The sequence below is a fragment of the Cydia splendana genome, chromosome Z (genome assembly GCF_910591565.1).
Source record: "Cydia splendana chromosome Z, ilCydSple1.2, whole genome shotgun sequence".
NCBI lineage: Eukaryota > Metazoa > Arthropoda > Insecta > Lepidoptera > Tortricidae > Cydia > Cydia splendana.
The window spans coordinates 25,969,280-25,996,218 of record NC_085987.1 but is presented as its reverse complement, the minus strand read 5'-3'; the positions used below and the strand labels follow the sequence as shown (position 1 = coordinate 25,996,218).

The 26,939-nt window shown below is 40.9% G+C and overlaps 1 protein-coding gene across 1 annotated transcript in view; it reads right to left on the bottom strand.

Annotated features, from left to right (window-relative positions):
- Window positions 1–1,325: 1,325 nt before the first annotated feature.
- Window positions 1,326–26,939, bottom strand: part of LOC134804693 (protein furry) — a 124,422-nt gene continuing 98,808 nt past the window's right edge. Inside the window, exons 29-55 of the mRNA XM_063777815.1 lie at window positions 26,521–26,647; window positions 26,180–26,364; window positions 24,093–24,209; window positions 23,685–23,851; window positions 23,466–23,567; window positions 22,715–22,903; window positions 21,818–21,984; window positions 20,483–20,741; window positions 19,081–19,203; window positions 18,590–18,696; window positions 17,619–17,822; window positions 17,013–17,210; window positions 15,150–15,329; window positions 14,315–14,443; window positions 13,644–13,775; window positions 13,130–13,274; window positions 12,817–12,977; window positions 12,496–12,570; window positions 10,736–10,909; window positions 9,060–9,200; window positions 8,579–8,726; window positions 7,428–7,594; window positions 5,137–5,373; window positions 4,221–4,358; window positions 3,346–3,491; window positions 2,202–2,332; window positions 1,326–2,026 (exon numbers count right to left, since the gene is read on the bottom strand). Coding sequence (XP_063633885.1) covers window positions 1,917–2,026; window positions 2,202–2,332; window positions 3,346–3,491; window positions 4,221–4,358; window positions 5,137–5,373; window positions 7,428–7,594; window positions 8,579–8,726; window positions 9,060–9,200; window positions 10,736–10,909; window positions 12,496–12,570; window positions 12,817–12,977; window positions 13,130–13,274; window positions 13,644–13,775; window positions 14,315–14,443; window positions 15,150–15,329; window positions 17,013–17,210; window positions 17,619–17,822; window positions 18,590–18,696; window positions 19,081–19,203; window positions 20,483–20,741; window positions 21,818–21,984; window positions 22,715–22,903; window positions 23,466–23,567; window positions 23,685–23,851; window positions 24,093–24,209; window positions 26,180–26,364; window positions 26,521–26,647 — 4,159 coding nt within the window. The 3' untranslated portion in view covers window positions 1,326–1,916. The remainder of the gene's footprint in view (window positions 2,027–2,201; window positions 2,333–3,345; window positions 3,492–4,220; window positions 4,359–5,136; window positions 5,374–7,427; window positions 7,595–8,578; window positions 8,727–9,059; window positions 9,201–10,735; window positions 10,910–12,495; window positions 12,571–12,816; window positions 12,978–13,129; window positions 13,275–13,643; window positions 13,776–14,314; window positions 14,444–15,149; window positions 15,330–17,012; window positions 17,211–17,618; window positions 17,823–18,589; window positions 18,697–19,080; window positions 19,204–20,482; window positions 20,742–21,817; window positions 21,985–22,714; window positions 22,904–23,465; window positions 23,568–23,684; window positions 23,852–24,092; window positions 24,210–26,179; window positions 26,365–26,520; window positions 26,648–26,939) is intronic.

The window sequence follows — 26,939 nt, the reverse complement described above, 5'->3', positions numbered from 1 at the left end:
TATTAATGTAAACATTTCATAATTAGGGTTCCGTACCCAACGGGTAAAAATGGGACCCTATTACTAAGACTCCACTGTCCGTCTGGTTGTCTGTAACCAGGCTGTATCTCATGAACCGTGAAAGCTAGACAGTTGAAATTTTCACAGATGATGTATTTCTGTTGCCGCTATAACAACAAATACTAAAAAGTACGGAACCCGCGGTGGGCGAGACCGACTCGCACTTGTTCGGTTTTTTCTTTGGTAAACTTCAGGGTTTAGGGGATGGTAGAGAGGGAATTATATATTTTTGTAATTTTGCTTCATAAATAATGTTTTTTCACTGTAAAACACTGTACATAGTAATGTATATAAATTATTTTGGAATGTGCTTTGAAATATTGCACCCCCGTCACATTAGACATTTTCTTTAACAATAAAAAAAAATACTTTTTCTCCAATATGCTCGGAAATGTTCACCTTATTGTAGCAAAAATAGTACGCGAAGTTATTCGTTATTGTCAAACTCTAATAAAAAAAAATCAAACTATGGCTGTCCTGCTCTAGCGGACGGGAAGTAAAAAAACACTACAGTAATAACTTATGTACTTATGTTAGTGTTTTATACTTTTTAAAAATAAAAACGCAAACAGCCAATTATTATAACCGCGAGCCGCGTCTACACGTCCCGATCAGCTATCATTTCAAGCTATAGGATAGAGTGAGATAATAAGATAAACGACCTTACTTGTCTCGTTCTTACAAGACCCTTGTGCTCGTGTATGATCGTGCGAATACTGCTTAATAAAATCAAAGATTATTTTTATATTTTTTTAAGGATCTCATCGGTGTTCATAAAGCTTATATAGTTTGTCAAAGGACTTTCTCATTTCAATCATAGACAAAGAGAATCATACTATCTTTGTCTTACACTAGTACTAGCACCCAAAAGAAAAGGATGGGTATAGTTGTCCTGGTTCTTACTGACTGACAAATTAGTTTGACCAACTATATTGCACAATTATATTGAATGAATGAATATTGAATGGTACTGAATGGCAGAATAAGTTTGTGCCTTTAACTTTTAAAAATGTATTAAAGAGGGAAATAGTTTTTGACTTGACATTTTGATGTGAAGGTTCGATTTGAGTGATGCTTCATGCTTAAATAATTATTTTACCTTATTTCCTCGCATGTTTGGAGAAAAGCACTATATATGCCTCGGCAGGAATAGCAATTCGTGGATTCGTCTTCTTTGTCGGTTCGAATCGAAACTCTTCCACGAATTGCCCTTTCCCGGCCTCTGCAATAATGTACTATTATGTGCTTGGGTTAGCCTTGTTCAAACCCATTTAAAATTTCAAATCAATAGCGTAAAGTCTCGAGATACATATGTATTTACCAGTATTTAGCGACGTGACAGACGGACGGACGGACAGAGTCGCACCATAACTATAAGGGGTTTTTATATTTTTGGTACGGAACCCTAAAATTCGTATTTACTGAAGGAACAATAGACGACGACTGGATAGTATTAAGTACACTCCTAGGGCAGACTAAGGAAATTAACTAGAACATGCTAAATGCTTATAAAAAAGTAGTAGTGCTCATAAAATCAGTCTGATCTAACAATTACAGATTATGATACTTCCTGACATCATCCATCCTTACAATCCCGGACATAAAGTGCTTAAAATATTGTCATTGTGATTTGGGAACATTAACAGCGCTTTCTATAAAAGAAACCTAGTCAAATTAAATAACTTACTATTAAACATTCTTTGTCAGCTCAATGATGAACATTTTGAGTGATTTAAAATTAGGGCGAGTGAGAATATTTTGGTATTGTAATTAGCTAAAGGATTATTTGAAGGCGTATAGCTGTCGTACTGGTAAGAGTGCTGAGATATATCTAGACGCTTTGGTGTGGGTGCAGGCTAGCCGAAGTCGTGGCGCTGCAGGGCCACCGACACCTTGTACAGGCTCTCCATCATGAAGGACAGGTTCTGCGACAACTCGCTCACGGGCCGCGTGATCGCCACCATGTCTGCCGATCAACAAATATTGCGTTACTTCACATTCAACACCGAGCGTAAACAATTTAGTTAGATAACTAGTCGGATCATGTACAGTAAGTACTGTATGTCCGATGCCATTTAGAATAGAAAGCCGGTTTGAGAGGCAAGTTGATACAGTGGCAATGGAGTGTTAGTGGTAGATACCGGGGTGGTTGAGCGCGAGGTGCTTGCAGTAGACGTGCAGCAGGCTGGTCGCGTCGTCCTCGGGCAGCTCGCCGCGCTCCAGGATGCGCTCCGCGTTGCGCTCGCGGGCCACCGCCAGCGCCGCGCTCCATCTGTCAACACGTTAGCCTATCACTTTCATGTTGAGGCTTATACTTTTATGGCGTACCTATCGTTTAGGCGTTCTAACCCCTCAACACCTAGGGTTAGAATCTGCAAGCCAAAAATGACCTTGACCTTTTTTTAATTTGTTCCCTTACTATTGTGTTTGTGGAACTCAAGGGGTTAAATATTATAATAAGCATACATCGGGGTTTTCGGTGCGGGAATGTTTTACACTAGCCAAATAACAGGTAAAAACTGTAAAATACGATACTATTTTAACATTTCTAAGCACATTTGGACCTTACTACCTACGTTTAATTCATAGTTTGGTAATTATTTTACAATAAACAAAGTTATAAATACACAAAATCATTCCCGCACCGAAAACCCCGATGTATGATAATAAGTTAACTAACCTTTTGACATACATCAAAGAAAAGTGCGCTATATAATTTGGTTGCCAACTACCTACATGGTCGGAAGGTACCAAGGTTACAGTGAATGGAAGCCACGTTGTGCCCACCGCCCAGCTATGGCATACGATATGGGTCCAATTGCTCGACATGCTGATCCCCAATAGACATCACCTTAACCTTGCAGTCACCTCTATTGACAATTACTTAAGTTTAAATATGACAATCAGTACATATACTGAGAGTGTATTACTGAGATGTATGTGACGACAATGACGGAAAATCGCACGTCCGCCTTATATAGTTCGTTTTTTTTAGCATTAGAAATAAGGTAAACAATCTTGATGTGTCTTTTAATTGAAAAACACATTTTAAGAATAAGTTACGGCAAATATGTAACAAATTTTGCATCTAATACGATCATTTATATTCTTCTGCTTTCATAAGTAATAGTTACTGATTTTTAAAAAGAGTTTCTCAATTAAAAGACATGTCAAGATCGCTTACCTTCTTTGAAGTTCTTTCTAATGCTAAAAAAAACGAACTATAGGTAAACTTACAAGAAGCAAAGGGTAGAAGTAGTGGCCTGTTTGTAAGTATGTGTGTACCTTTGCCGCTGCATGAGGTGCAGCAGGCGCGCGTCGTCGTGCGCGGGCGCGTGCTCGGGCCAGGCGTCGAGCGCGCCGCCGCCGCTGCCCCCGCCCGCCGCCAGCGCCGCGCGCACCGCCATCACGGCGCTGCTCATCTCCACGCCCTGACATATATCAACCGTATACACCAATTCTAAAGAGTTAGACCAAGACAAGTCTGCAACGATTTTGATAGCACACGCTGTGCGAGTGTTATTTTAAAGGTCAAACTTCTATGAAATTATGACGTATAAATAACACTTGCACTGCGTTTGCTATCAAAATCGATGAAGACTTATCTTGATCTGACTCTACCATTTATCTAAACATGTGTTTGTACACAATGTTTTTTTTCCATTTGGAAATTTTTATGCTAGGAATATCTATAAAAAAGTATGGAAATATCTAATCAGAAATCAGAATCTCGCGTACTTTCGATCGTAATAGACGAAAGTGTCCCAAAATTTTCATTAATTATTCGTTCCTTCTATGCCGTTACCGTCATTTAACTGGTAAAAAATCTTGGTTGACTTGTTTTTTCTCTTATTGGGATCAAAAAAGTTCGTCATGAAGATAACATTTAAGATTTCATACTTCAAAAATTAGCTTGAACCGTTAATAAGAAACATTTACACCCTATGCCATTATTTGAACGTTTTGAAAGTTGTTTAGTAACGCATGGTGACGTACCCCCTGTTGGTAACGTTTCAGAACTTCTAAGCCGGCTCACTAAATAATTAAAACAGTCTTTTCTTATAATCATTATAAATCCTAAAATGTTTTATTATTATTTGTAAAAGCTTAATTAGCTTCAAGAATGGCGATATGTAGGTATATAGGTATATCGTTGTTACCCGGTTGTCTAGTGCGGCGTGGTAGACGGCGACCACCATCTTGTTGTTGGTCTCCAGCAGCAGCAGCAGCTGGAAGATCAGCTTGTACAGGCAGCGCACCACCTCCTCGTGCGGACTGCCGCGCCACACCTCCATTGCCTACCAAATAATACAACACTATTACTTACTATTCTTTTGCTTTTCTACTAACTCTTCGGTTACCAAATAAGCATAACATTTTTTTTACCACACCGATAGTAAAGGCTCCCTTTATACTAAAAAAAAACTTATGAGAAAGTTACATTTTACCCACAAGGGTGGCAAAGTAATCTCATGGAAATTTTGAGTAGTTTTTTCATTTTGGCCGATAGAATTGACTTTTAAGTGATGACTTTGAATGAAAAATATTGAATAACGTTCATTTGGATTTGATTTGAAATATTTTACAGTTATTATTATCCTCGCGTTGGTTTCACTCGGTGGCAAAGTTTGTTTAACCCTCGTGCGTTGAAACCCTTGCAATGCTCAATATTCCACTTTTTTAGCTTTGGATTCTTTCGCATGCTCGGGTATTAGTATTAGCACGTGGGGTTAAACAATAACTTTGCCAACGTGTACACGCGTGTAAACCAAATAACAACGTGTACACGCGTGTAAACCAAATAACAATGACAGTAGCTTTAAATTGGTGTTGCGATGCTGAATTGAAAAGGTTAAAGTTATTTATTAGCACACGGTGGTGTGACACAAGAAAAATTTGGCAGTCAAATGTGAATCAATGGTATTACAAAATAGAATGCAATTCGTTTGTTTTTTAAATTTGAATAATGATTCAAATTTCATGTAAGTAATTAATTAGTAGGTACAGTACTAGGACACTAGAGGATCAACGTTATAGTTAAAAATGACTGATGCATTTGTTGAATCATTTGTGAACCTCTAAAGCGTGTTCCCTCCTGTCGAAGTATGTCTCTAGGTGTTCGTTGATCTCTAGCGCGGCGAAGCGCACGGCGTCGCGCACCCGGGCGCAGTCGGCGGCGGCGGGCGCGGCCCACAGCAGCGGCGGCTCCTCGGCCGCGAGCCGCTCCAGCACGGCGCCCAGCTCGCCGCCGCCCCATGCGCCCAGCGCGCCGCCGCACTCGCCGCACAGCGACACGGTCTTCATCGTCACCTCCTGTGTACGTATATTAATCAACACTACATTTTATTTATGAAAACAAACGTCATAACCGGCAACTGATATATAATAGTATTTTCACCTCAGCAGCTCGAACAACGGTACTTTGCTTCTTAAAAACAGTGAGCAAAATGCGATTTTGCTCACTGAGTCATTTTGTCTCACTCAGTGAGCAAAATCTCATTTTGAGCGTGTTTAACTCAGTGAGCAAAATGCGATTTTGCTCTCTGAGTGAGACAAAATAACATTCAAGTGACCTTTATAGTCAAATGTCATTTCAACATGCGGGGTCTAATACAAGTTCGATATACTTGGGTTCTATTATCTCTGTCCCTCTAGGTATGTTCTCACTGCTTAGGGTGAAAAATTTTGTGTACTACACGAGATCAAAGTTATTTACATCTCGTGCGCTTTTGAATCCCTTACTACGCTCAAGATTCTAAATTAGATTCACTCGCTACGCTCGTGAATCTATTATAGAATCTTTCGCTTGCACGGGACTCAAAATAAGCACTCGAAGAAATATCATTTTTGATCTCTTGTTGTACAAATAACTATTTATACAATCGTGATATAATAGAGAGTTTTTCAGTCGAGTACCTCGTTTAGGCAACGAAGCTTGCTGAGTTGCCTAAGTAAGGTACGAGATTGAAAAGCTTGATTATATCACTATTGTATACAATACTTTTTCTACTAGTCAACAAAATAATACTTTAAACTAGTAGAATCATACAAACAAACCAAACCAAAAGTATACAGCTAAGATTTGCGAACAGCCGCGATACCTACATACTGGTACGCGACCCGGCCGCCGCGCCCCGCGCCCCACGGCGGGCTGGTCAACGACACCTTCTCATAACTCATGAGGCCCTGGTACTTGCTCCGAGCTAAATTCAATTTTTAGACAGTTGCTTTCTCGATTTTGGCCACCGTAGCCTATGGAGACTAACAAGCAACACTAAGTGGTTTTCGTAACCTATGGATGTTGCTATATTAAGGGTGGCACATGCGCGTTTCTGACTTATGAACCAATTGTTTCTACTGTACAACCTAAAGTAATTAATTTGAGCTATGGTTTTGTTTCGTCCTCTTGATCGCGGCGAGCTGTGATTGGTCAATTTCATTATAGTTGACTAAACTGTATCGATATGAATATTATAGTTGAGTTGGGAGCCCATACATTAAAAATACCCAATTGCAGTTTGGTATAAGAAATCTTAATTCAAGAATTACAGTCGACTAGTAGAAAAACAAAATTAATAAAATCGAAATCAGCGGGTTAAATCGTAACTGTAAATTAACCCTTCGTATGTCTAAGCATTGATCAGTGCGAATAAATTTAAACACAATAGGTTTAACCTTTAGAACGCCACAGACGGCAATTGACGTCAACGCAAAATCGTGACAACGACGCCAAAGACGGCATTTGACGTCGATCGTTTTTTGATGAAAATCTACTGAGAAACATCCTTTTAGGTTGGCATTATTTATTCACAAAACTAAATTTTACCCCCGTGGCGTCAGTGGCAGGGCAAATGGATGCGCCGTTTGGCGTTCAAAGGGTTAAACAATGGATTTAAATTCATGCGCACTGATCCGTGCTTAGACATACGAAGGGTTAAATAGGGAAAACTAAATTCTGAAGAGCTATACAAGTTTGAAAACAGAAGAGTATCCACTACAAAATTACAGACTGATTTGGAAACCAAAGACGTGACTGCACTACGTACAAGTGAACACAGTGAAATAATCGCAACTGAGACACCGCTGGAGCGTATACAGTAATAATAATTAAGCATATAAAATAGTAATGATGGAGTAGGCCCCTTCTTTTAAATCAAGCCCCATACATAATACAACAGACTAGTTTATAAGAATTCAAATCTGCAGTCTCATAGGTAAGAATGATTAGATGTTGTAGATGTGTAATCGCATTCGCAAATGACCAAAATTCAACCTCAATCCCAGCCTAGTTCGGTTTTTGACGGATCTCCTCATTTCTCGAATGTTATCTGTTTTTTTGTAAAAAAACTATGTATTTAGTAAGTGACCTTGAGCACGGTGTGCAGGCGGTGCACGAGCGCCATGGGCTGCATGTGCTGCGCGTGGCGTAGCAGCGCGGCCACGGAGGCGCGCCACGCGTCGCGCACTGCGCCGCCGCCGCCGCTGCTCGCGCTCGCGCTGGCGCCCGGCACTGGCGTCACGTCTCCGCGGTCGCCTGACACATAAACACGGTTGAAAAATGTTTGCGTACGAAACAGGATGTTACGCGACAGATAGAGCATTTACAAAAAATACGTATGTTTTACGAAAAACGATTAAAATTAGTTCTACTCAAAAAGTGAGTAAAAATTTCACTGATTGTATCTTTCACGATTTTTACTCATCATTATTCACAACTACTGAACTCTCTACGGGGTCTCCATACAAATACTACGACATCCATATTTAGCCGTATTATTTAGTATGGACACGGCCGCTATATGACGGCACCGCTATCCTAGGAAAACCGATCTTTACGACCTTAACCTGTCGATTCCCACGATGTGACGTCACCATAAGCGTTGCGACTCATATATGAGTCGTGGGAGAGGAGGGGTTAATTATACCGAACCGTATAATTAAGTTTCTAATTTATCTTTCGAGGATGGCGTTGTCCCCGTGGTCTCGAAGATTTAATTTAAAACTTAATTTTACGCGATTAAGTCCCGTCGTTATGAATAATAATGAGTCAAAATTTGTCTGTTTTGTGACGCATTTTTCATCATCATTCATTCATCATTTAATATTGCGTAAACCATCGCAAAACTGATTCATACAGTCACCAGCAGAAATTGCTAAGCGGGCCAGGTATTCAAAATGATCTTGACTCGACTTTATTGTTTAGTGAATAAGAGCGTGTCAAGGTAATTTCGAAAACCTCGGCCGCTTAGCATTTTTTTCTGCTGACTCTGTGTACATTTTGTTTAGAAAACTAAGTATACACTTTTTCTTTCCTTATTCAGTAGGCCTCGTGATTCTTACTAGAGGTAAAGCTACTAGTTATTAGCTTCCTGAAAAAGAAGTAGGTATACACTTCTTTTCTGAAAGCCACCATTACGAAAAACAGGAATTTTGTCCTTTTTATAAATTTGTCCACGTCGCTATTGCACTACGTATTTTCATCCGTCCGCGGTGCCGCCCCGAGTACAGCAGTGCTCACCGTCGGGCTCCCCGCTCGAGGCGCTGGAGAAGGAGTGCGTGCGCGGCCGCAGCGCCAGATCGCCGCCGCCAGCGTCGCCGTCGCCGCCGCGCCCCGCTGCCCCCTCCTCCCACCCGCCCTCTTCGTCCGACGAGTCCTCGTGTCCAATCTAACAACATTATCATAATGACACTCAATAATACTCGTATAGTTAACAATCAAATATTGAAGCCCTTGGACACTAACGTGACTATAATAGTGACTAGTAAATAATTTACTAGTAGTAGGTCAAAAAGTGCGACAACGGCGCAATTCAGTTGCGTCCACGATGAGAATTACGCGGTTTGGGTTGATATCACGGACATTTCTAACGCATAATTTCTTTGAACATATTGTTATTGAATGTATGTTTACATATTTGATGATAATTCAGGTTGATTGGTGGTATTACACCATGAACCGAAGAAGTGTAACTCATATAATAGTACAAAGTAAATGTTACCAGCTTTGGCGGCGCCGCACTTGGATGGCCGGCGGCGCGCGGTAGCTGTGGCGGGCTGCGCTCGGCCGCGGCGCCCTCGTCGCGCTCCTCGCTCAGCAGCCGCCGCCGCACGCCCCAGTTGAAGTTGTCCGAGCTCTCGCCCTGCAGAACAAACCCCACTTTAATACACACACCCTACAATACTCGTAACTATACTATCCACTCATCATCTTCCAAGCGTTGTCCCGGCATTCTGCAACGGCTCGATTGGGGAGCTTGAGGTTCCCTCCCTAACTTAATCCCAAAAATTAGCATTAATTTTACGACAGCCATCGTAATCTGCCATCTGACCTTCAAACCCAGGGGGAAATTAAGCCTTATTGGAATTAATCCGGTTTCCTCACACACATTTATGTATGTAAATGTATTGTATGATTATTGGTGCAATAATAGTACATTATTGCAGAGGCCGGGAAAGGGCAATTCGTGGATGAGTTTCGATTTTGTCGGACGACGCGAAGCGGAGTCCGACAAAGAAGACGAATCCACGAATTGCTATTCCTGCCGAGGCATATATAGTGCTTTTCTCCAAACATGCGAGGAAATAAGGTAAAATAATTATTTAAGCATGAAGCATCACTCAAATCGAACCTTCACGTCAAAATGTCAAGTCAAAAACTATTTCCCTCTTTAATACATTTTTAAAAGTTAAAGGCACAAACTTATTCTGCCATTCAGTACCATTCAATATTCGTTCATTCAATATAATTGTGCAATATAGTTGGTCAAACTAATTTGTCAGTCAGTAAGAACCAGGACAACTATACCCATCCTTTTCTTTTGGGTGCTAGTACTAGTGTAAGACAAAGATAGTATGATTCTCTTTGTCTATGATTGAAATGAGAAAGTCCTTTGACAAACTATATAAGCTTTATGAACACCGATGAGATCCTTAAAAAAATATAAAAAATAATCTTTGATCTTATTAAGCAGTATTCGCACGATCATACACGAGCACAACGGTCTTGTAAGAACGAGACAATAGCTTGAAATGATAAGCAAAACACTACAGTAATAAGTTATTACTGTAGTGTTTTTCTACTTCCCGTCCGCTAGAGCAGGACAGCGATAGTTTGATTTTTTTTTATTAGAGTTTGACAATAACGAAGAACTTCGCGTACTATTTTTGCTACAATAAGGTGAACATTTCCGAGCATATTGGAGAAAAGAATATTTACTTACTTACTTACATTGTGCTTTCATAGAAAAGTGATAACTATTATCGCAGTATTATTTTTTTCTTATATCAATACCACGTCTCACCGTCTCACGTCTCACGTCACACCAAAGCGCTAGGAGACCACGATTTTTTTTACCAAGGGTCGGTGGCACCAAACTGTCTATCACTGTTAAAGCGTTCGCAAAATTTTATTATATGGAAAGTTCCATAGATCTATATTGCGTGACGTTGATCAGTCTGTTAATCAACTTGGTTGGTGCAACTGGCCCTTAGTCTCAGAAAAAAAGGGAAGTGATTGATTTGGTCTACTAGAGAAGCTTACCCAAAGAATTTAACTTAGCTGATGGAAGAGCGAATTGATCAGCTCGAGACATACAATTGTACATATTTACTTTAATGTAACATAAAAAATATGATAATTTTGTAACATATGTAAAAGTGACGTTATAAGAATGACCTCGATGCTTTCGCTCTCGTATTCGAGGAAGTCGAAGTCCTTGAAGACACCGAAGTGGTCGGTGGGCGGCGCGCCGCCGGAGGGCTCGTTGCCCGGCGTGCCCGACACCTCCTCCAGCGACGACGCCATCGACGACTCGCGCTCCAGCAGCTCAGAGCTTTGGCTGAATATCACCTGCAACACAGTACTCATGTAACTCACGCGTTACTATTTCATGTTCAAAAGGTTTTTAACAAAGATCAATAAGTACCTCCTCGTAGCTAAGTAAATAAAAAACATGCCTGCTCAAAAGGCAATATTTTCTTAACTAGCTCGAATATGAAAACAGTTAAGTATCTATTGTAACTATAACAGATTGATTGGTCTTATCTAGCACATTATTATTAAATAACTATGATAATGGATCGAGCCGTTATGGTTATCATTATATAACTAATAAATGTCTTATTTTTATGTCTGAAGCATTAAAATCTGAAGTCAATCGCTTTATATTTGATAATGTCCAAATAATGTATGATTCTCAATTCTTTTTGCGTCTGACTTACTAGTGAATTAGCTCTAAGCGACTGCTGTGTAAATCATATTTCGTATTTTATTGAACTTAAAATTACAAATTTTCGAGTTCCGGGCATTATTTATTATAAATAAAACTTTTATACCAAATTAAATAGAAAACGTATAAAATAATAACAATAAAGAATATTCACACCATTCCTTTATGATCAGATCACTCTAGTAAGTGCTCGGTGAATCTTGGTGCTCAGGCGTTGTCATACGCTACAAGATGCATTTTATGTATTTGAGCAAACCGAAGGTGTCTGGTACAAAGAGTATTGCAGTGTCAGTGCCAATGAGTTGGAATCTGCGGCTATAATGTTCTGTTCAGATGAGGCTTTCCTTCACCTATTATGATTGTGCGTGGCAAACAGACCTAGTAGATTATAGGCATAGTTAGTTAATCAGGATTTGATACGAGTTACTGAAAATGTAGCCTCGTCGGATCAAGACATCATCTCCTAAACTCCTAACACGTCCTGAAAAGCTAACACTTTATCGTTTATCGTCAATATAAAACATTCGCCTCCTTTCCCTTTCCAGCAAATTTGTATGTGCTAAAGAGGCGAATGCTGAATGCTACGACAAGCGGTATCGTGCTCTGGCTCTAGTGCTGGTGTGCTATTATTATAAATAGGTCCATAGCACTCGGACATTGTCCAAATTACGTACTGATACTTAGACGTTAGTTTGATCTATTATCGTAATACTTTAAGACTGATAATGGTAACTAAACAAGATTTGGTAGGAAATGAATTATAAGCGGCGGTAGCAAATCAATGATTACGAAATATGTTTAAAAAATGATAACAAAAAGCGTTCAGCAAAATTAACACCTAATCAATTACAACAGTGACCCAGTAAAAATGTGGTATACATTAGTCCTTTTTTGCCTACGTTTATAACATGTTAAATAGGTAGTAATCATTCGAGCACCCAAAATAGCAGTGTTGGTGTATGCGTGAAAGCAATTGCCACATTTACAGTATGTTAGCGAGTTACCTTCGAACATAAAGTGGTAAGTAAATCGTCCTATACGCAGCGATGGATAAAAATTATCGTCATTATTGTTCGCTACTTTCTGTGAGAGTTTGTCACTTCGCCGAGCTTGTATCAAACGAATAATTTCATTAGATTCAAAGCGGCTCACTTCGGTTACAATACATTTGATATAATTTACAGAGGTTAAACTAATTGATACTTACAGATGGACTCTTGGGAAGGCCGACTCTCTGGCCGCAAGTCGTTAGAAGATTTACAAGACACTCTCGGACTCGACTCTGTGGACAAACGTGTTAATCAGTATATAGAAGACCAAGATGTGAAGGTCGACACCAGCTTTCGGTTTAAGTTTTTTCAGCTTGACTAGGCCAAGGTATAAATAGAGGCATTACAATGACTGCCAGCTTTATCAGTTATCGCATTCAGTACATAGTGTACTATTTCACCTTTGAGTTTCGCTGCACGAGAGGCGTATTGTCAAACTCTGAGGAAAAACTGCACAAAGTAGCGAAAAAACAAGTGACCTGCGACATCCACGGTCTCTTCCATCCGGAGGCGAGCGCGTCGGCCGGCGACAGCGAGAGCGAGCGGCGCGGCGACGCCACGCTGGCGGGCTGCGCGGCGCCCGCCGCCGGCTCTGGACCCACCACTGTGGACGCCGAGCCCGACGCCGAAGTCGACGAACCTGCACACACGTACGTACCACGATATTCAAGTTTGTATAGCGACTTCCTGATTCCACGACTATCAGTACAACCACAATTAATAGAAAAATGTAACATCAGTATTTTGTTGCCTTAAAAGAAAGAGTATCTAGTATATTAATGTCTCGTTTACCTTTGTCGGTTGTGACGGTAGAGGCGTTGGACAGCGAGCTGGGCCCGGTGGCGGGCTGGCTGCCTGCTTTGGGCAGATACTTCCGCCCTATAACCGGCGTCTGACTCAGGTCGAATGTGAAATCCATTGTTCGGCCGGGAAGTTCCTGTAAAAATACTCGTAGGGATAAACTTGATTGCTGACAAATATCAGTTTCACAACGGAGTCAAAATCTATTTCTAGGATTTAAAGGTTGACAAAGTGTTCACCCTCTCGTACGCCACACGAATGCAGCGGGTGCGGAGCGTGGAGGCAAGCGGGAATTCGTCCCTCGTGTTTTATAATCAGCTGAGATGTTCGGGATTAGTCGTGAAAATAATACTGAGCTTCCGTGATCAATCAAGGTGTCTAATTGTGTGCGAGTATATATTCTATAAAGTTATGTAAGACAAAACAAAACAAAAGATCTTCTCTTATAGCAGGGTATTTAATCGCACACTTGTATAATTCGAACGATACGACTAAAATATGTTACCTTTTTCCCATGCAGCTCCGTGTCAAGAATGGAAGATGCGTGGCTGTCCCAATACGGCGGCACAACTAACGTTGAACATCGGGTCACCACAAGCTTCAGGATTTTCATTGCTTCTTTGTAGTTATTTCCGTCCTGTTCGATTTTAAACATCGCAAAGGTCAAGATTAATTTTGTATTATTGATCAATAACTTTACCAACAACAGCTTATAATATCATTATCATTACCATGAACACCACAAAAATTAATGCATTCTGCGTATTCATAAGAATATAGTTGTTATAAGAGGGCAATTATAATAGGGAGCGTGCATGAACTACATGGGGCAGCACAGGAGCCGTCAGATTTTTGGCACGAGGCGTAAATATGAAGTTTATGCTTCCGATGTAGCCCACAAGTAGGCAAAACCTACTATGCACAAGAAAACGTACGAGAACGCTAGATGGCAGCACTTGCTTTGGCAATGTACAAGTTTATGTTTCCGATTCAGGTCTCAAGATGGCAGACCCTCTAACACGCACGGTCCCTTTATAATGAATCAAAGGACAAATAGTGTTCACTAGTTTGGATGCCGGACTGTACAAGATATGTACAAGATAAAAGTAGTTTGTAATGAGTAAAAAATGTGATAGTTTAACTGAGTGTAGTTGTAATGTATAGCGGTGTACTGACGTCGATGAACTTGGCGACAACGCGCAGCAGGTCGGCGTTGACGGGCTGCGCGGCGGGCGCGTTCAGCTCCACGTAGTACAGCATGCAGTGCAGCACCGCCAGGATCGGCAGCTGCAGGCTCGCCGACCCCTGCAATACAAACACTACTTCGACACAAGGGAACCTTTCTAAAACATTTACCCAACAACGGTTTTCGTTTAAAAAACCTCGTCCTCTTTTAAAGTTAGTTATAAAATGTAGCTTACGTTACCCGCATCATAAATACAAATCGATTGACACTCACTAAAATCGGCTCTGTAGATTCGTCGCTGAGGTGGAACACAAGGCACCAGACCCACATACATACATACATACCTGCATACTGAATACATTCATATGCTGCTACTTAGATTTAAGAAAATATTTAATGCTCTTACAGGGTGCCATGTACCTAATGCATTATGAACATGGCTGCAATATAATAAATAATAAATAAACTCATAACATAACCCTTCCCGTAGCGAGTAGTCAGCTCAAAAGCATTGCCAAACCAACGCCATGTTGAGATCCGCAGCATATCATATCACATACAGAGTGCACGGTGGAATTACAGACGAGTGTGTATATTAATGGCGTTATTCATAAACGCTTGCCAAGTCTAACAATTCCTTGATAATCGTTTGTCATTTTGACATTTATGTTCGTTGGCAAGGGACAAAATTAAACAAAGGTTTACAAAATTTTATGAATAAGGGGGTAAGAAAATAGTGCACGTGAAACTACGCCAACATTTAGTGGGTCACGGCAGTTTGTATCTGTTATAACCGTGTGTAGCGCGGTTTTGCTGGTCACTAACCTTCTCCAGCACCTCGACGAGGAAGGCGAGCATTTGCAGCGAGAGATGCGAGTAGGTGTCCCACAAGTACTTGACGACGCACTTGGTCCACTGGAAGCTCTCCTTGCTGAACGTGCGCCGCGAGTACAGCGTCATCACCGTGCCCAGGTTCTCCAGCTTCTTGCTCTTCTCCGCCGTGAACTGGATAATAACGCAATCTCAATCATCATCTACAAAAATAAGTTTTCTTTTCTCATTAAAGACTGTATCGTTAATTAAAGGGACAACTTTACTTAGCCGTTTTTTTTTTGGTATTATATTTTTACTTCAAAACTACACATGTGTTTAATTAGTGCTTTAATAAGGTACACATTTCGTCCTGGGAGCTCGACGTAAAGCATATGGTTTGGACGAAATTTACCCAATCCTCTCGAGTAACAATAGCGAGTGCTGACAAACACTAGAAGAAAATTTGCGGTTTGCGAACAAGACAATATCACACAAAAAAAATCGTACTATGTAAACAGCAATTACACATGATTCGTATAGCGAAACATCTGGACATTGTCTAAGCATTTTTTTTCGTAAAAAAAAAGTTTAGGATCTGTGCATGGTGGCCTTTTAGAGAATATGGCATGCTACTTACGACAACTATGACTTTGACATCTAATATAACTATCATGGAGTGTTTCTATCGACCCGCTCAAGCGATGGATTAACGCCATGAATGTCCGTTAGACTTTGGTTTTAAGCTTATTCTTCTAGCTGTCTCCGTCATTACGCTTGCATCAGAAATTGAGGGGATTCAAAAAAGTGGAGTGAAAAATCGTTTTTATGTAAAAATAATAAATCACCACATTTATTCCGCAGCTGCTCAATTGAACAGTCATGAAGAGGACACTTAGATAACATGTTTTGGCAGCCTATTAACCTGTTGTTACTTTAAATCGTACCAAAGAGTCGGTGAAATAGTCTCAAATTCAGCTCGATAGGCTTGTCAGGACTGTATTTGCTATACGGTATTAAAAGCATCATATAGTCCCTAAAATAAAAAAAATGACAAACTTAAATCAGATATAGCTTAAAAATACCCTCAGATTATACTCTTAGAACATAGTAATACAAAATAATACACATGCCAACAGTTAGACCAGGTTTTATCTGTCCCTATACTTAACGATACAGTCTTTACTAGAAAAAATAAACAATTTCTCAAAACAGTTTGAAATACCAACCATTAAAATTATTTAGCTACAGTCACCTGCAATAATATGTTACACAGCGAAGGCCGCAAAAATATGTGACGCGCTCTTATTGCGCTACAAATAAGTTCGTGTCAGATATTTTTGCTGCCTTCGTTGTGTAACATATTATTGCTGGTGACTGTACTGGCGTAGTGTCCGTTGTTAGACAAAAACAATTACTTACAATTACCCCGAGGCGTAAAATACTTCTCATGGAAGGGTTCCATTCTGGTCTTCATCAGCAGTTTTATTTCACCACATAAGTAGCACTGTTTATACTACCACTTGAATGTTAGTTGAAGATAATAAATCGTTATAATTATAACTTTTATAAGTATGCTTATAAGATTTTAAGGGTTCCCTCAATTCCGAACCCTTCATCAGAACTCGACCTTGAAAAAATTACCTTATTTGCTGAACAAACTACTGAATGATGAAGAAGACAAATCGCTAAACGAGCAATGTATCGTTTAGGTGTTCCGTTCTGGTCTTCACCAGCAGTTCAACTTAATCAAATGTCACTTTTTGAATGTACACTACAAGCCTCAATTTGCTAATAATCGTTTGTTTTAATCTGTAATTTTGACTTAGGTATGTATTTGTAAAGAAGATAATGTTTTATGAATAAGGGGGTAGATACTTGTGCGATGTGACAGGCGGCGCGCACGCACAGCTCGTTGGCGTCCTCGTAGTGTAGCAGCATGTAGGGCAGCAGCGCCACCACGGTCATGGGGAAGGCCAGCGACTGCGTGGGGTCGATGACCGGCAGCTCCAGCAGCGGGATCATGTCCGCCAGCACGCCCACCACCGGCTCGTATGTGTTGGGGTGCGTGCAGCCCTGCAACATCTCATATTATAAACTCAAAGCAATTCCGAATATACACAACCTATCCAGGGATATGTACTTGTTTTGTGCATTAAAGTGTTTTACAACTAAATGCTAAATACCGCACTGTATTTTAGCGACTTACGGATGACGTCATAGTTAGGTATATGTTTCAGCCGATTTCTTTTATGAGTATTGTATTTTACTACAAGAGAAAACATTTTTAGAGATAACAGTTAACTTCGTTCCTCTGTATAAAAGTTTAGTAAGACTTGTAAAATTTTAGAACGTTAAAAGTGTTAAGAAGCTATAAAAAGTAAACATCATCTAATTGGATAAAAATATTCCATGGGTTGAAATTAATTTCTTTAACAGCAGAACACAACGCAGATTGAATATCTGTTAAAAATGTGTAATGACCTTGAGCAGCAGCGAGTGCAGCGAGGGCGAAGTGTGGGCCTGCGTGCGGTCGAGGCGGTCGCGCGCGTCGGGCCGGTCGAGCGGCAAGCGCGCCATCACGCGCGCCAGCAGCCGCACGCCCAGCAGGAACTCGTGCTCGTAGTCCGACTCCAGCAGCGACGCGCCCACCCAGAACAGCGTCGCTAGGATCGTCAGCTTGTCGTCCTGCACAATAACACATTTACTTATTAACAACTAGGTCATCATCATCATCATCATTTCAGCCTATATACATCCCACTGCTGGGCACAGGCCTCCTCTCATGCGCGAGAGGGCTTGGGCTATAGTCCCCACGCTAGCCCAATGCGGATTGGGGACTTCACACACACCTTTGAATTTCTTCGCAGATGTATGCAGGTTTCCTCACGATGTTTTCCTTCACCGAAAAGCTAGTGGTAAATATCAAATGATATTTCGTACATAAGTTCCGAAAAACTCATTGGTACAGTCGCCATCAGATATATCGGAGCGGCCAAGGTGTTCACAATATCTGAACACGCGCTCTAACGCCCTGACAATAGAGGCGTGTTCCGATATTTGTGAGCACCTTGGCCGCTCCGATATATCTGATGGCGACTGTACGAGCCAGGATTTGAACCCGCGACCTCCGGATTGAAAGTCGGACGTCATATCCACTCGGCTATCACCGCTCAACAACTAGGTACTTTAAACCAACTGCTACACCCATTGAAAAATATAAATCTTTAACAGTATGTCCGGCGATTCCTTAGGAATCGAATAATCAAATAATAGACTGGCTATGATAGAAATAATGTCAGGGAAGAAACTTCTATTCTCCTGTAGATATATCTGACTAAGGCCTAAAATGTATAAAAATATATTTTTTTGTTTATATATTTAGAACAATTGAAACCAAGCAACATTTTTTCACAGTTTATACTTCATTGTTAATATGGTTAAATTAAACGTACCTGGGTGGCACTGTCGCCTAACAGTTTGAGTGACTGCGCCGATCTGGAGCGACACAAGTTGGAGCAGATACCCTTTGCTGCTTCGCTGCAGGGCCTAGTCCGGGTCTCTGTAAGCATTGGCAGTTATTGCATTTATAGTATAATAGTACTTAGAGCAGAAAGTGCGAGATACCTTACCTGAACCAAAGGAAAATTTGTTGTTGCCGGAACAAGGGAATTTGTGGTAGGTGAATTTCAGACTTTATGCAGTCGTTAGATGGATTCTTTCGCCGGAAACGTTCTACTATCTCACTGTTAAGAGCGACGGGGAAATAACAACCTTTCACTGTACCTTTAGGCAGAAATTGTCCATCGACTGGATAGATGTAATAATCCCTTTAACCGACTGGCGGAAAAAATGCACCAGTTGAGTTAAGTTTCTACCTCTATCGTGTACCGTATCGGTATCGTTGGATGTAACTCTAATAGACCAATGAGCAGTGTAAGCGTACCGTGCGTCTGCTTGTCGGCGCTGGAGGGTGGCGCGTTCTTGCGCACGCAGTAGGACACGGAGTAGCTGGTGCTGCGCGTGTGGTTGCTGACGCAGCCCACACACACGCCGGGGGACCGCTTGCCTGCACACAAATATATACGTAGGTATGTTGTTCTTATTCGTATGAAATGTGGATGTTCGGTGACTATGTTCACGCGCACAAAGCTCAATCGTTATATGTATTGTCAACTGATTTTTCTCAAGCTACCATTAACCTGGGTTAAACAATCGAAGAATATCTACTATAAAATATTTTGGAAAGAAATCGTTAACATAGTGCTCTATCTTTATCGCTATTTAAAGTAACAATATCACTGCATAAAGTAACCACGTTTTCTTTGCAATATGAATATTTTTTTAATTTTTCCTTGCATTGTTTGAGAAAAGCAATAAACGTTCATCGATGGAAAAAGTGACGGCCTGGACTCACTTTCCGGTCCTCTTATTTATCCCTTCAGTTCGCAAGAATAAAGGTGGGATCACACGGTTCACTCGAATGAATGTTCACTTGAGTGAATGGTTCATTTTTCTTTCATTGCATGTTCACACGGTGCTGGTGCTAAGATTATTCACTTTTTATTTTCTTTCACTATGGCGTCGAATGAAGGTGTGCGTCTTGGATAAAATTTTATTTGTGATAATTTTATAAAGAGGTTAAAAAGCAAAAAGCAAAGAAAACGTCGACGGTGGTGGGAGCGAGCTTCGAATACATTGGGGAAACTAGCCATTGAATATCCTGAATTGTATTTCAATCATTTGCGGATGAATTTAAATTATTTTGAAGAACTTCTACTATTAGTTGCATCAGCGGTGGCAGCATGGTTCCATTTTTATTGCCTGTCAGTCTGTCACTATGCCCGTCGCTTTCGTACTTACACACTTATTACAACTTGAGAGGCATGGTAACAGGCGAGAAAAATGCGACCGGGCTACCGCCGCAGTATATGTAAGAACCTAGCCGAATAAATCTTCGAATTTTACTGCGATACCTTGCTACAGGCGATTGTTTTAGAACTCTGGAATATTTTTCAGAATACCTACAAATACCATATCCTGCTTTTTCCAAGAAGTCTAGGTAGGTACTACTACCCACAGGATACGAGAAAAATATGCAAAATCGGAATGAACATTCACTCTGTGTTCACACTGTTATTTTTTTGTTCATTCGGAGTGCGAGTGAAAGATGCCGAATGAAAATATCCAACACTGTTGGATTATTTCACAAATGAATTCATTTTTCACTTTTGGTTCATTTTATGTTCACACGTGTCACTTTGAGTGAAAGATGAATAATGAAACGCGAATATGAACACAAAATGAACCGTCTGATCCTACCTTGTATATTTATTTGTAAGACGTACCAGCCGAGAACGCTCCACCGTTGGCCGGTTGGCCGCCGTCCTTGTTGTTGAGGTTGGGCGTGGACTTGAATATGTCGCGCATGTAATCGAGTGGCCTGAAGTTGGACTCGAGCGAGTCCACCGCGGCCTCGAGCGTGAGCAGCAGCTCGGTGACGTAGCCCTGCATGTCCTCGCCCTGCTCCGCCACCGTCTCCACCAGCCGCGACAGGATGTCCGACACCATGCGCCCGGTCATGGCCACGCCAATGAAGCGGAACACCTGTACATTACGTTATGTTATGTCAGTTAGGTATATGATACAGCCCGTACATGAAGTCGCCGTATCCGTAATATGGACCCAAGATACCGCGGTTGTAAAATAAGCGTTGACAACCCTTTTAATATATATCTTCTTCTTCCTCGCGTTATACCGGCATTTTGCCACGGCTCATGGGAGCCTGGGGTCCGCTTAACAACTAATCTCAAGAATTGACGTAGCCACTAGTTTTTACGAAAGCAACTGCCATCTGACCTTCCAACCCAGAGGGGAAACTAGGTTTTATTGGGATTAGTCCGGTTTCCTCAAGATGTTTTCCTTCACCGAAAAGCAACTGGTAAATATCAAATGATATTTCGTACCGAAGTACCGAAATACTTATTGGTACGAGTCGGGGTTTGAACCCGGGATCTTAGGATTGGAAGTCGCTTCTCTCTTTTAATATACCTATGCACACTTTTTTCTTCAACAACCCCATACAGAAATAATACTGAAAAAAAAAGAGGTAGTATTTACGTTTCTTTCTATTTCTATTAAAATATAATGCTAGCGCAAACATGGGATGTAGGTCAGCGAAAGATAGCACAGTCAGTGCAAGATCGAGTCACGAAAGATGGCGTGAATGAAGTGACCGAAACTAATGTCGCGTAGTGAGAGTACCATTGTGAGAGTGCTTTGATCATTTAGGAGGCTACTTGTGTTATAAAATAATATTTTATACAACCGTGATATAATGAAGAGCTTTTCAGTAGAGAACCGTGTTTGAGATTGAAAAGCTTGATTGTATCACTGTTGTATATGTCACCGGAAATGTATTAAAACCTAGGAAATGTATACAATTCAGATGTTTTTTAGGAAATTTCTGCCTGTGACGTTACAAACCACGCGTTTTTTGTATGGGGCGCTTTTATTCGTGCACGCGCCGCATGTATTTTCTCTATTTGGATGTTTCTGGGGTATAATATATAGCAAGTTTATTGGAAACATTCGAATCGCACGGAACGTAGAATCGATTGACATCTTCAAAAAATCATGCATGTAGCATATTGTGTGCAGTGCACATGTTAGTGTGGGTGTACCTGCAGCGAGCGGCCCGCGTAGTGGCGGGAAGGGCAAGAGAGGCCGAGCTGCAGCGCGGTCTGCGCCCAGCGCTCCGACACCAGGGCCAGCGGCAGCGACTCGCGGAACACGCGCAGCACGTGGCGCACCAGCGTCGCCATCTGCTGGCAGCTGCGCAGGCTCCACACTGACCGCATAAACACAATCATATTACAGAGACACCCTGTTTAGGATTCCGTACCCAAAGGGTAAAAACGGGACTCTCTTACTAAGACTCCACTGTCCGTCTGTCTGTCACCAGGCTGTATCTTATGAACCGCGATAGCTAGACAGTTAAAATTTTCACAGGTGATGTATTTCTGTTGCCGCGATAACAACAAATACTAAAAACCCTCGGTGGGCGAGTCCGACTCGCACTTGTCCGGTTTACTTAAGGTACGCGCACTTACCCAGATACCCTTCACCATATAGTCTTATAATAATTAATCGCAATGCACACGAGCACGGCAACAGTACGTGACTTTTGTCATCTGTGTTTAAGGTTAATGTTTAGGAGGGCCATGTTTAAAAAAAATGGTTTCTCACTCACATGATACGTGGATTTAACCAAAAGAGAATAAAATATTCAATGAAATTAGAGCAAAATCAATGTTTGGACTTGATAGAACGATAAAACAAGTTTTATACGCAATTCTTTTAAATAGCTAGTAATAAACCCAATCACGAATGTCTAATAAAAGTTAACGGCATAAAAAATCCGGACAAACAGTAAGATACTAAGTACTGGTAGGTACCATTCAATAGGCCTCCTGTGTTTTGGCTTATACTTATGTATTTAACTAATAAATACTCTTTTTTATATTTGTCGCAATGTTTGTTGGAAAAACAAAAAGAAGTAACAATGTGAGAATGAGAACCTTTGGCAGTGATGTCCTCGTACTGCCAGAGCGGCATGTGCGTAGGGCGGTTGGCGAGGAAGTGCACGAGCGACTTGATGACGTCGGCCACGGGCAGCTCCGCGGGTTCCGGCTCCGCCGCCTCGCCCTCCGCCTCGCCCTCGCCCTCCGTCACGATCACCGGCAGCGACGGGTAGTGGTCGCCTTCACCTGGACACACCACCACAAACTCTTATAGTATTCTCCACCTACTTATACTTACATACTCAAAGCCATTTATTTTATTACAATACTTTAACGTCGTAGTGCAGAGAAAGAAAACAGAAAGAATAACAAAAACAGAAAGAGTAACGCGCCTCGTTATGTCTACAATAAATTAAGCGAAAATGAACCGTCCTTGTTTTTTTATGCAATGAAACGTCCCCAGGTGAGTAAACTGAATAATAGTAACTACTTGCCGCTTCATAAACGTTTCAACGTTTTAGAACGGTTTCTAGTAAACATACCTACTTAATGTGTACGTCGGTGGAGTTAAACCTGGTTTATTTTCATTTCATTCGTCGATAAAGAAGGAGGTTAAGTCAATACGACCGTGCTATATTCGAATTAAAACATGTCCACTGTGACACGTCTTGGATGTTTGTAGAAAAATGTAACGATGACTTAAAGTAAGCTCGGACACAGCTTGCATTTCTAGGCTTTAAAGTTGATTCCGTTAGTTATTTTTATTATTATCCAACGTACAAAGCAGTCTGTCAAAGTATCCAAATACCTTCAGGCGTGACTTGTGGATCCGAGTTAAAGGATAATGGTTGGTGCGGCCGAGGCGAGTGTCCGTTGCATTGTAAATAGCTGTCGAATACGGCATCCGGTTCTAAATAACAATAAATATTATAATAAAAGTAAAAGTAAACAAAAGTAATTATGTGCCAGAGGATAGTTCCTAGAGAACGGAAGCTGATTTGGTGTTACAGGAGAGATGAGTGTTTACCTGTGAAGTTGTGAGGCACCAGCGGTAAGGCGGGCGGTATGCCCAGGCCGAGCTGGGCCGAGCGGCTGGCCAGCAACACTCTCGCCACGGTCAAGTGGTCGTGGTGCGCTGCCACCGCCACTAGCAAATTTAGCAGCAATTGCCGGCAATGCTGGTGAACAATCCACCTGAAAATATATCGAAAGCCTTTGGATTTACATTTTATACTACGATTTCAGCCGATATAGAAAAGGATGCCTGAAATCAGAAAAAATACTTGACAAGCTTGATAGAAAAAAAATGTCAATAAAATAACTTGATACTTATGAATGTAATACCTAATATTTAAAGTAACGATTTCGAGTGTGGACATGAATGCTTTTCTGTTCACTTGTATGTGCGCGTTGATGTAAGTGACAAGGCGTGTACCTGGTGTGGTCCATGCCGAGGAAGACGATGTGCAGCATGAGCGGCACGTGGATGGACCAGTCCAGCTCCACGCCGTCCAGCACCACGTCGCACAGCAGCATTACCGCCACGTTACATCTACGTGACAGTTTTATTTCAATATTTAAGTATACTTAGTTTAGTTTAATATCTATTTAGTTGCCTGAAAATAAATGATTTGATTAGATTTAGCATCTTTTTAGTTACGTTAAACTTTCTCTTCTGCTACGTGTTCAAATATATAGCCTCAACAAGTAAATACATATAATATATCGAAAGATAGAAACAAAGTCAAAAGTGTCAGCAATTGGATTAATCCAAGTGATGCACAGGTTAAGTAAGTAGATATATATTGGTCAAGGATAAAGTTGGTTCGCTTTCTGCGAAGTAGGCGGGAGTATTCGTAACTGAGCTCTTAACTAGCTTGATTAAGTACTCGTAAAGTATTGTAATGGCGGCCAACACAGCGGCAAAAAATATAATAGTAAATATTTTGATAAGATTGTAAAAGCGCCATTGATTTTGGCGGGTAGGTAGCAGTTATTAGGCGTTGCTTTTGATAGGTAGGTAATATTGATAATGGTTTAATGGCTTATCAACTTGCTCGTATGTGTTTCACCGACTTCAAAAAGGAGGAGGTTTTCAATCACTCCGGATATTTTCTTAATATGTTCCCCGTTTGGTCGAAGACTAGGTGAAGGTGAAGGCTGGTGAAGAGGAATAATTCATGAACGGAACTCACACCAGATATTATAAAATATAGTGTTCTAACCGTGTAGGCTCATTATGATTGTCTTGAAATACATGTTAAAACTTTTTATTAAGTCGTTATTTGGTACAGTCAACTGTAACAATATGGGTGCACAAATCATCTCAAAAATATGTCCCATAGCTAATATATGTCAGCGAATTAAGAACTATGGGACATATTTTTGAATAAGTTGGCTACACCCATATTTTTATAGTTGACTGTACGTGGTATAGTGCTATGCTATTTTTGCCATTAATTCAGTATATTAGCTCACACATTAAATGTTCATCGATTATCAATAATGTTGTACTTGCTCCTGTGGGACCTTTCCGATGTTATATTAATTCATATAATATTAGCTTAGAAATGGGGTCGTCTTTAGCTACAATAGTTTCACGTAGCTCGATTTGCAAACTACTTACTAGTATAGTGGGTATTAATTACGTACGCCGCGAATTTCCGGCGGTATTTGGCAGAGAGGTGGGTTGTTTGTCTTTCATAATGATATATGGGTGACGTTCACGGTCCTTGGCGTATTACTTGACTGCGGAAGTGCGGACTGTTTGGTAAAACACGCTAAAATCTGTTTCATTAAGTAAGAATTAGGTTTTCAATTATTTTATTATAATACTTATAGAGTTTACTATGTACTAAAATGGATGTTTAATTCATTTTGTCTGGCCGTCTGAATTTGAATGGACTGGAGCAAGTTTCAATGTATTTATTGTTTATTAGTATACTGTAGTGTAGCATTATAAAAATGTACATGGATAACCCTAAGGGTCACCCCACACTAGCGTTTCCCGATTTTCGGCGTCTATAGCGCTGACTAGACGCCCACGCTATAAAAACAGCCGGAGTGAAGTTAATAAGTAAAGCAGCTTGGACATTACCACTTTACGAAAACCACGTAGAAGAGCTGAGATACTTGCTACACTGTTATGCCCAGTCCTGTCGAACTGATTATGTAATAATTCTAAGTGCCCATAGAAGATAATAGTAATGCTCGTATTATATTTAGTTTTGTCTGAACGTACATCATAGGTAATTTGTTAATTTTATTATAATATTATATAATACATAAACACTAAAAATAATCGACATAGAAACCTCTCACCTCTCCGTTATACACAGTTTGAACGTACTTATGTACTTAAATTTCTGCAGATAATTTATAAACAGGATAGGTTTCTTTTCTCATCAACATCTTTTAGCTATCGAAACATTATCCTACGGATATCTGTCAACACTTTCATAAAAATTCGGTGTCAGCTCTTCACAAACGTGTTGTAAGTATGGGAGAAGAAGCGTTCGTTACCTGTGGAATCCCGAGATAGGCTGGCTGCTGTCGGGCAGGTACTCGGTGAGGCGCGCGAAGAACCCGCCGTACTCCGGCATGGGCAGCGGCCGCGGCTGTGGCACGTCCATGCGCGGCTCTTGCGGCGTCGTCGGCGCGCTGCCCGCCGGCGTGCCACCCATGCCCAGCTCGGGACACAGGCCCGTCTGCAACATGTCCGCATTCAGCATTTCACATCGAAAACAACTTATATTATACTTTTATTAGCTAGGTACACATTTCAGGAATGTTAGTCATTAATATGTGCAATTTGTCGTTGATAAAACTAAACTTAATTTTGGTTAGTTGTGCATGAGTGTTACCGGAGTGGCATCGCCGTCGGAGGGTGGGGGCTCGGCCTCGGCGGGCGGCGTGGCGCACGGCGGCGCCGAAGCGCGTTTTTCCGCGGCACGGCTGTCGCGGGCTACCGCGTCAACAGCTTTGCCGCCGCTGCGTCATTAGTATTATGAATTAATTGTATGGTATAGGGTTTCCACTATCACGTAGATAATAAATTCAGACATAGAAGTTTTTGTGGCAAAATAAACTGATTGACAAAATGAAATATCGACATGTCTGTTATCGATGTTACCTTAACGTTATACTTCGATATTTATTACATTTTATAAGAAGATAGCTAATACTGCGAAATAAACAACACGTTCGATATCTTCTTCTCTTTTGTTATACCTATTGGTAGTTATCTATTCTTTTGGGACTGTATTAACTGTATACTACAGTT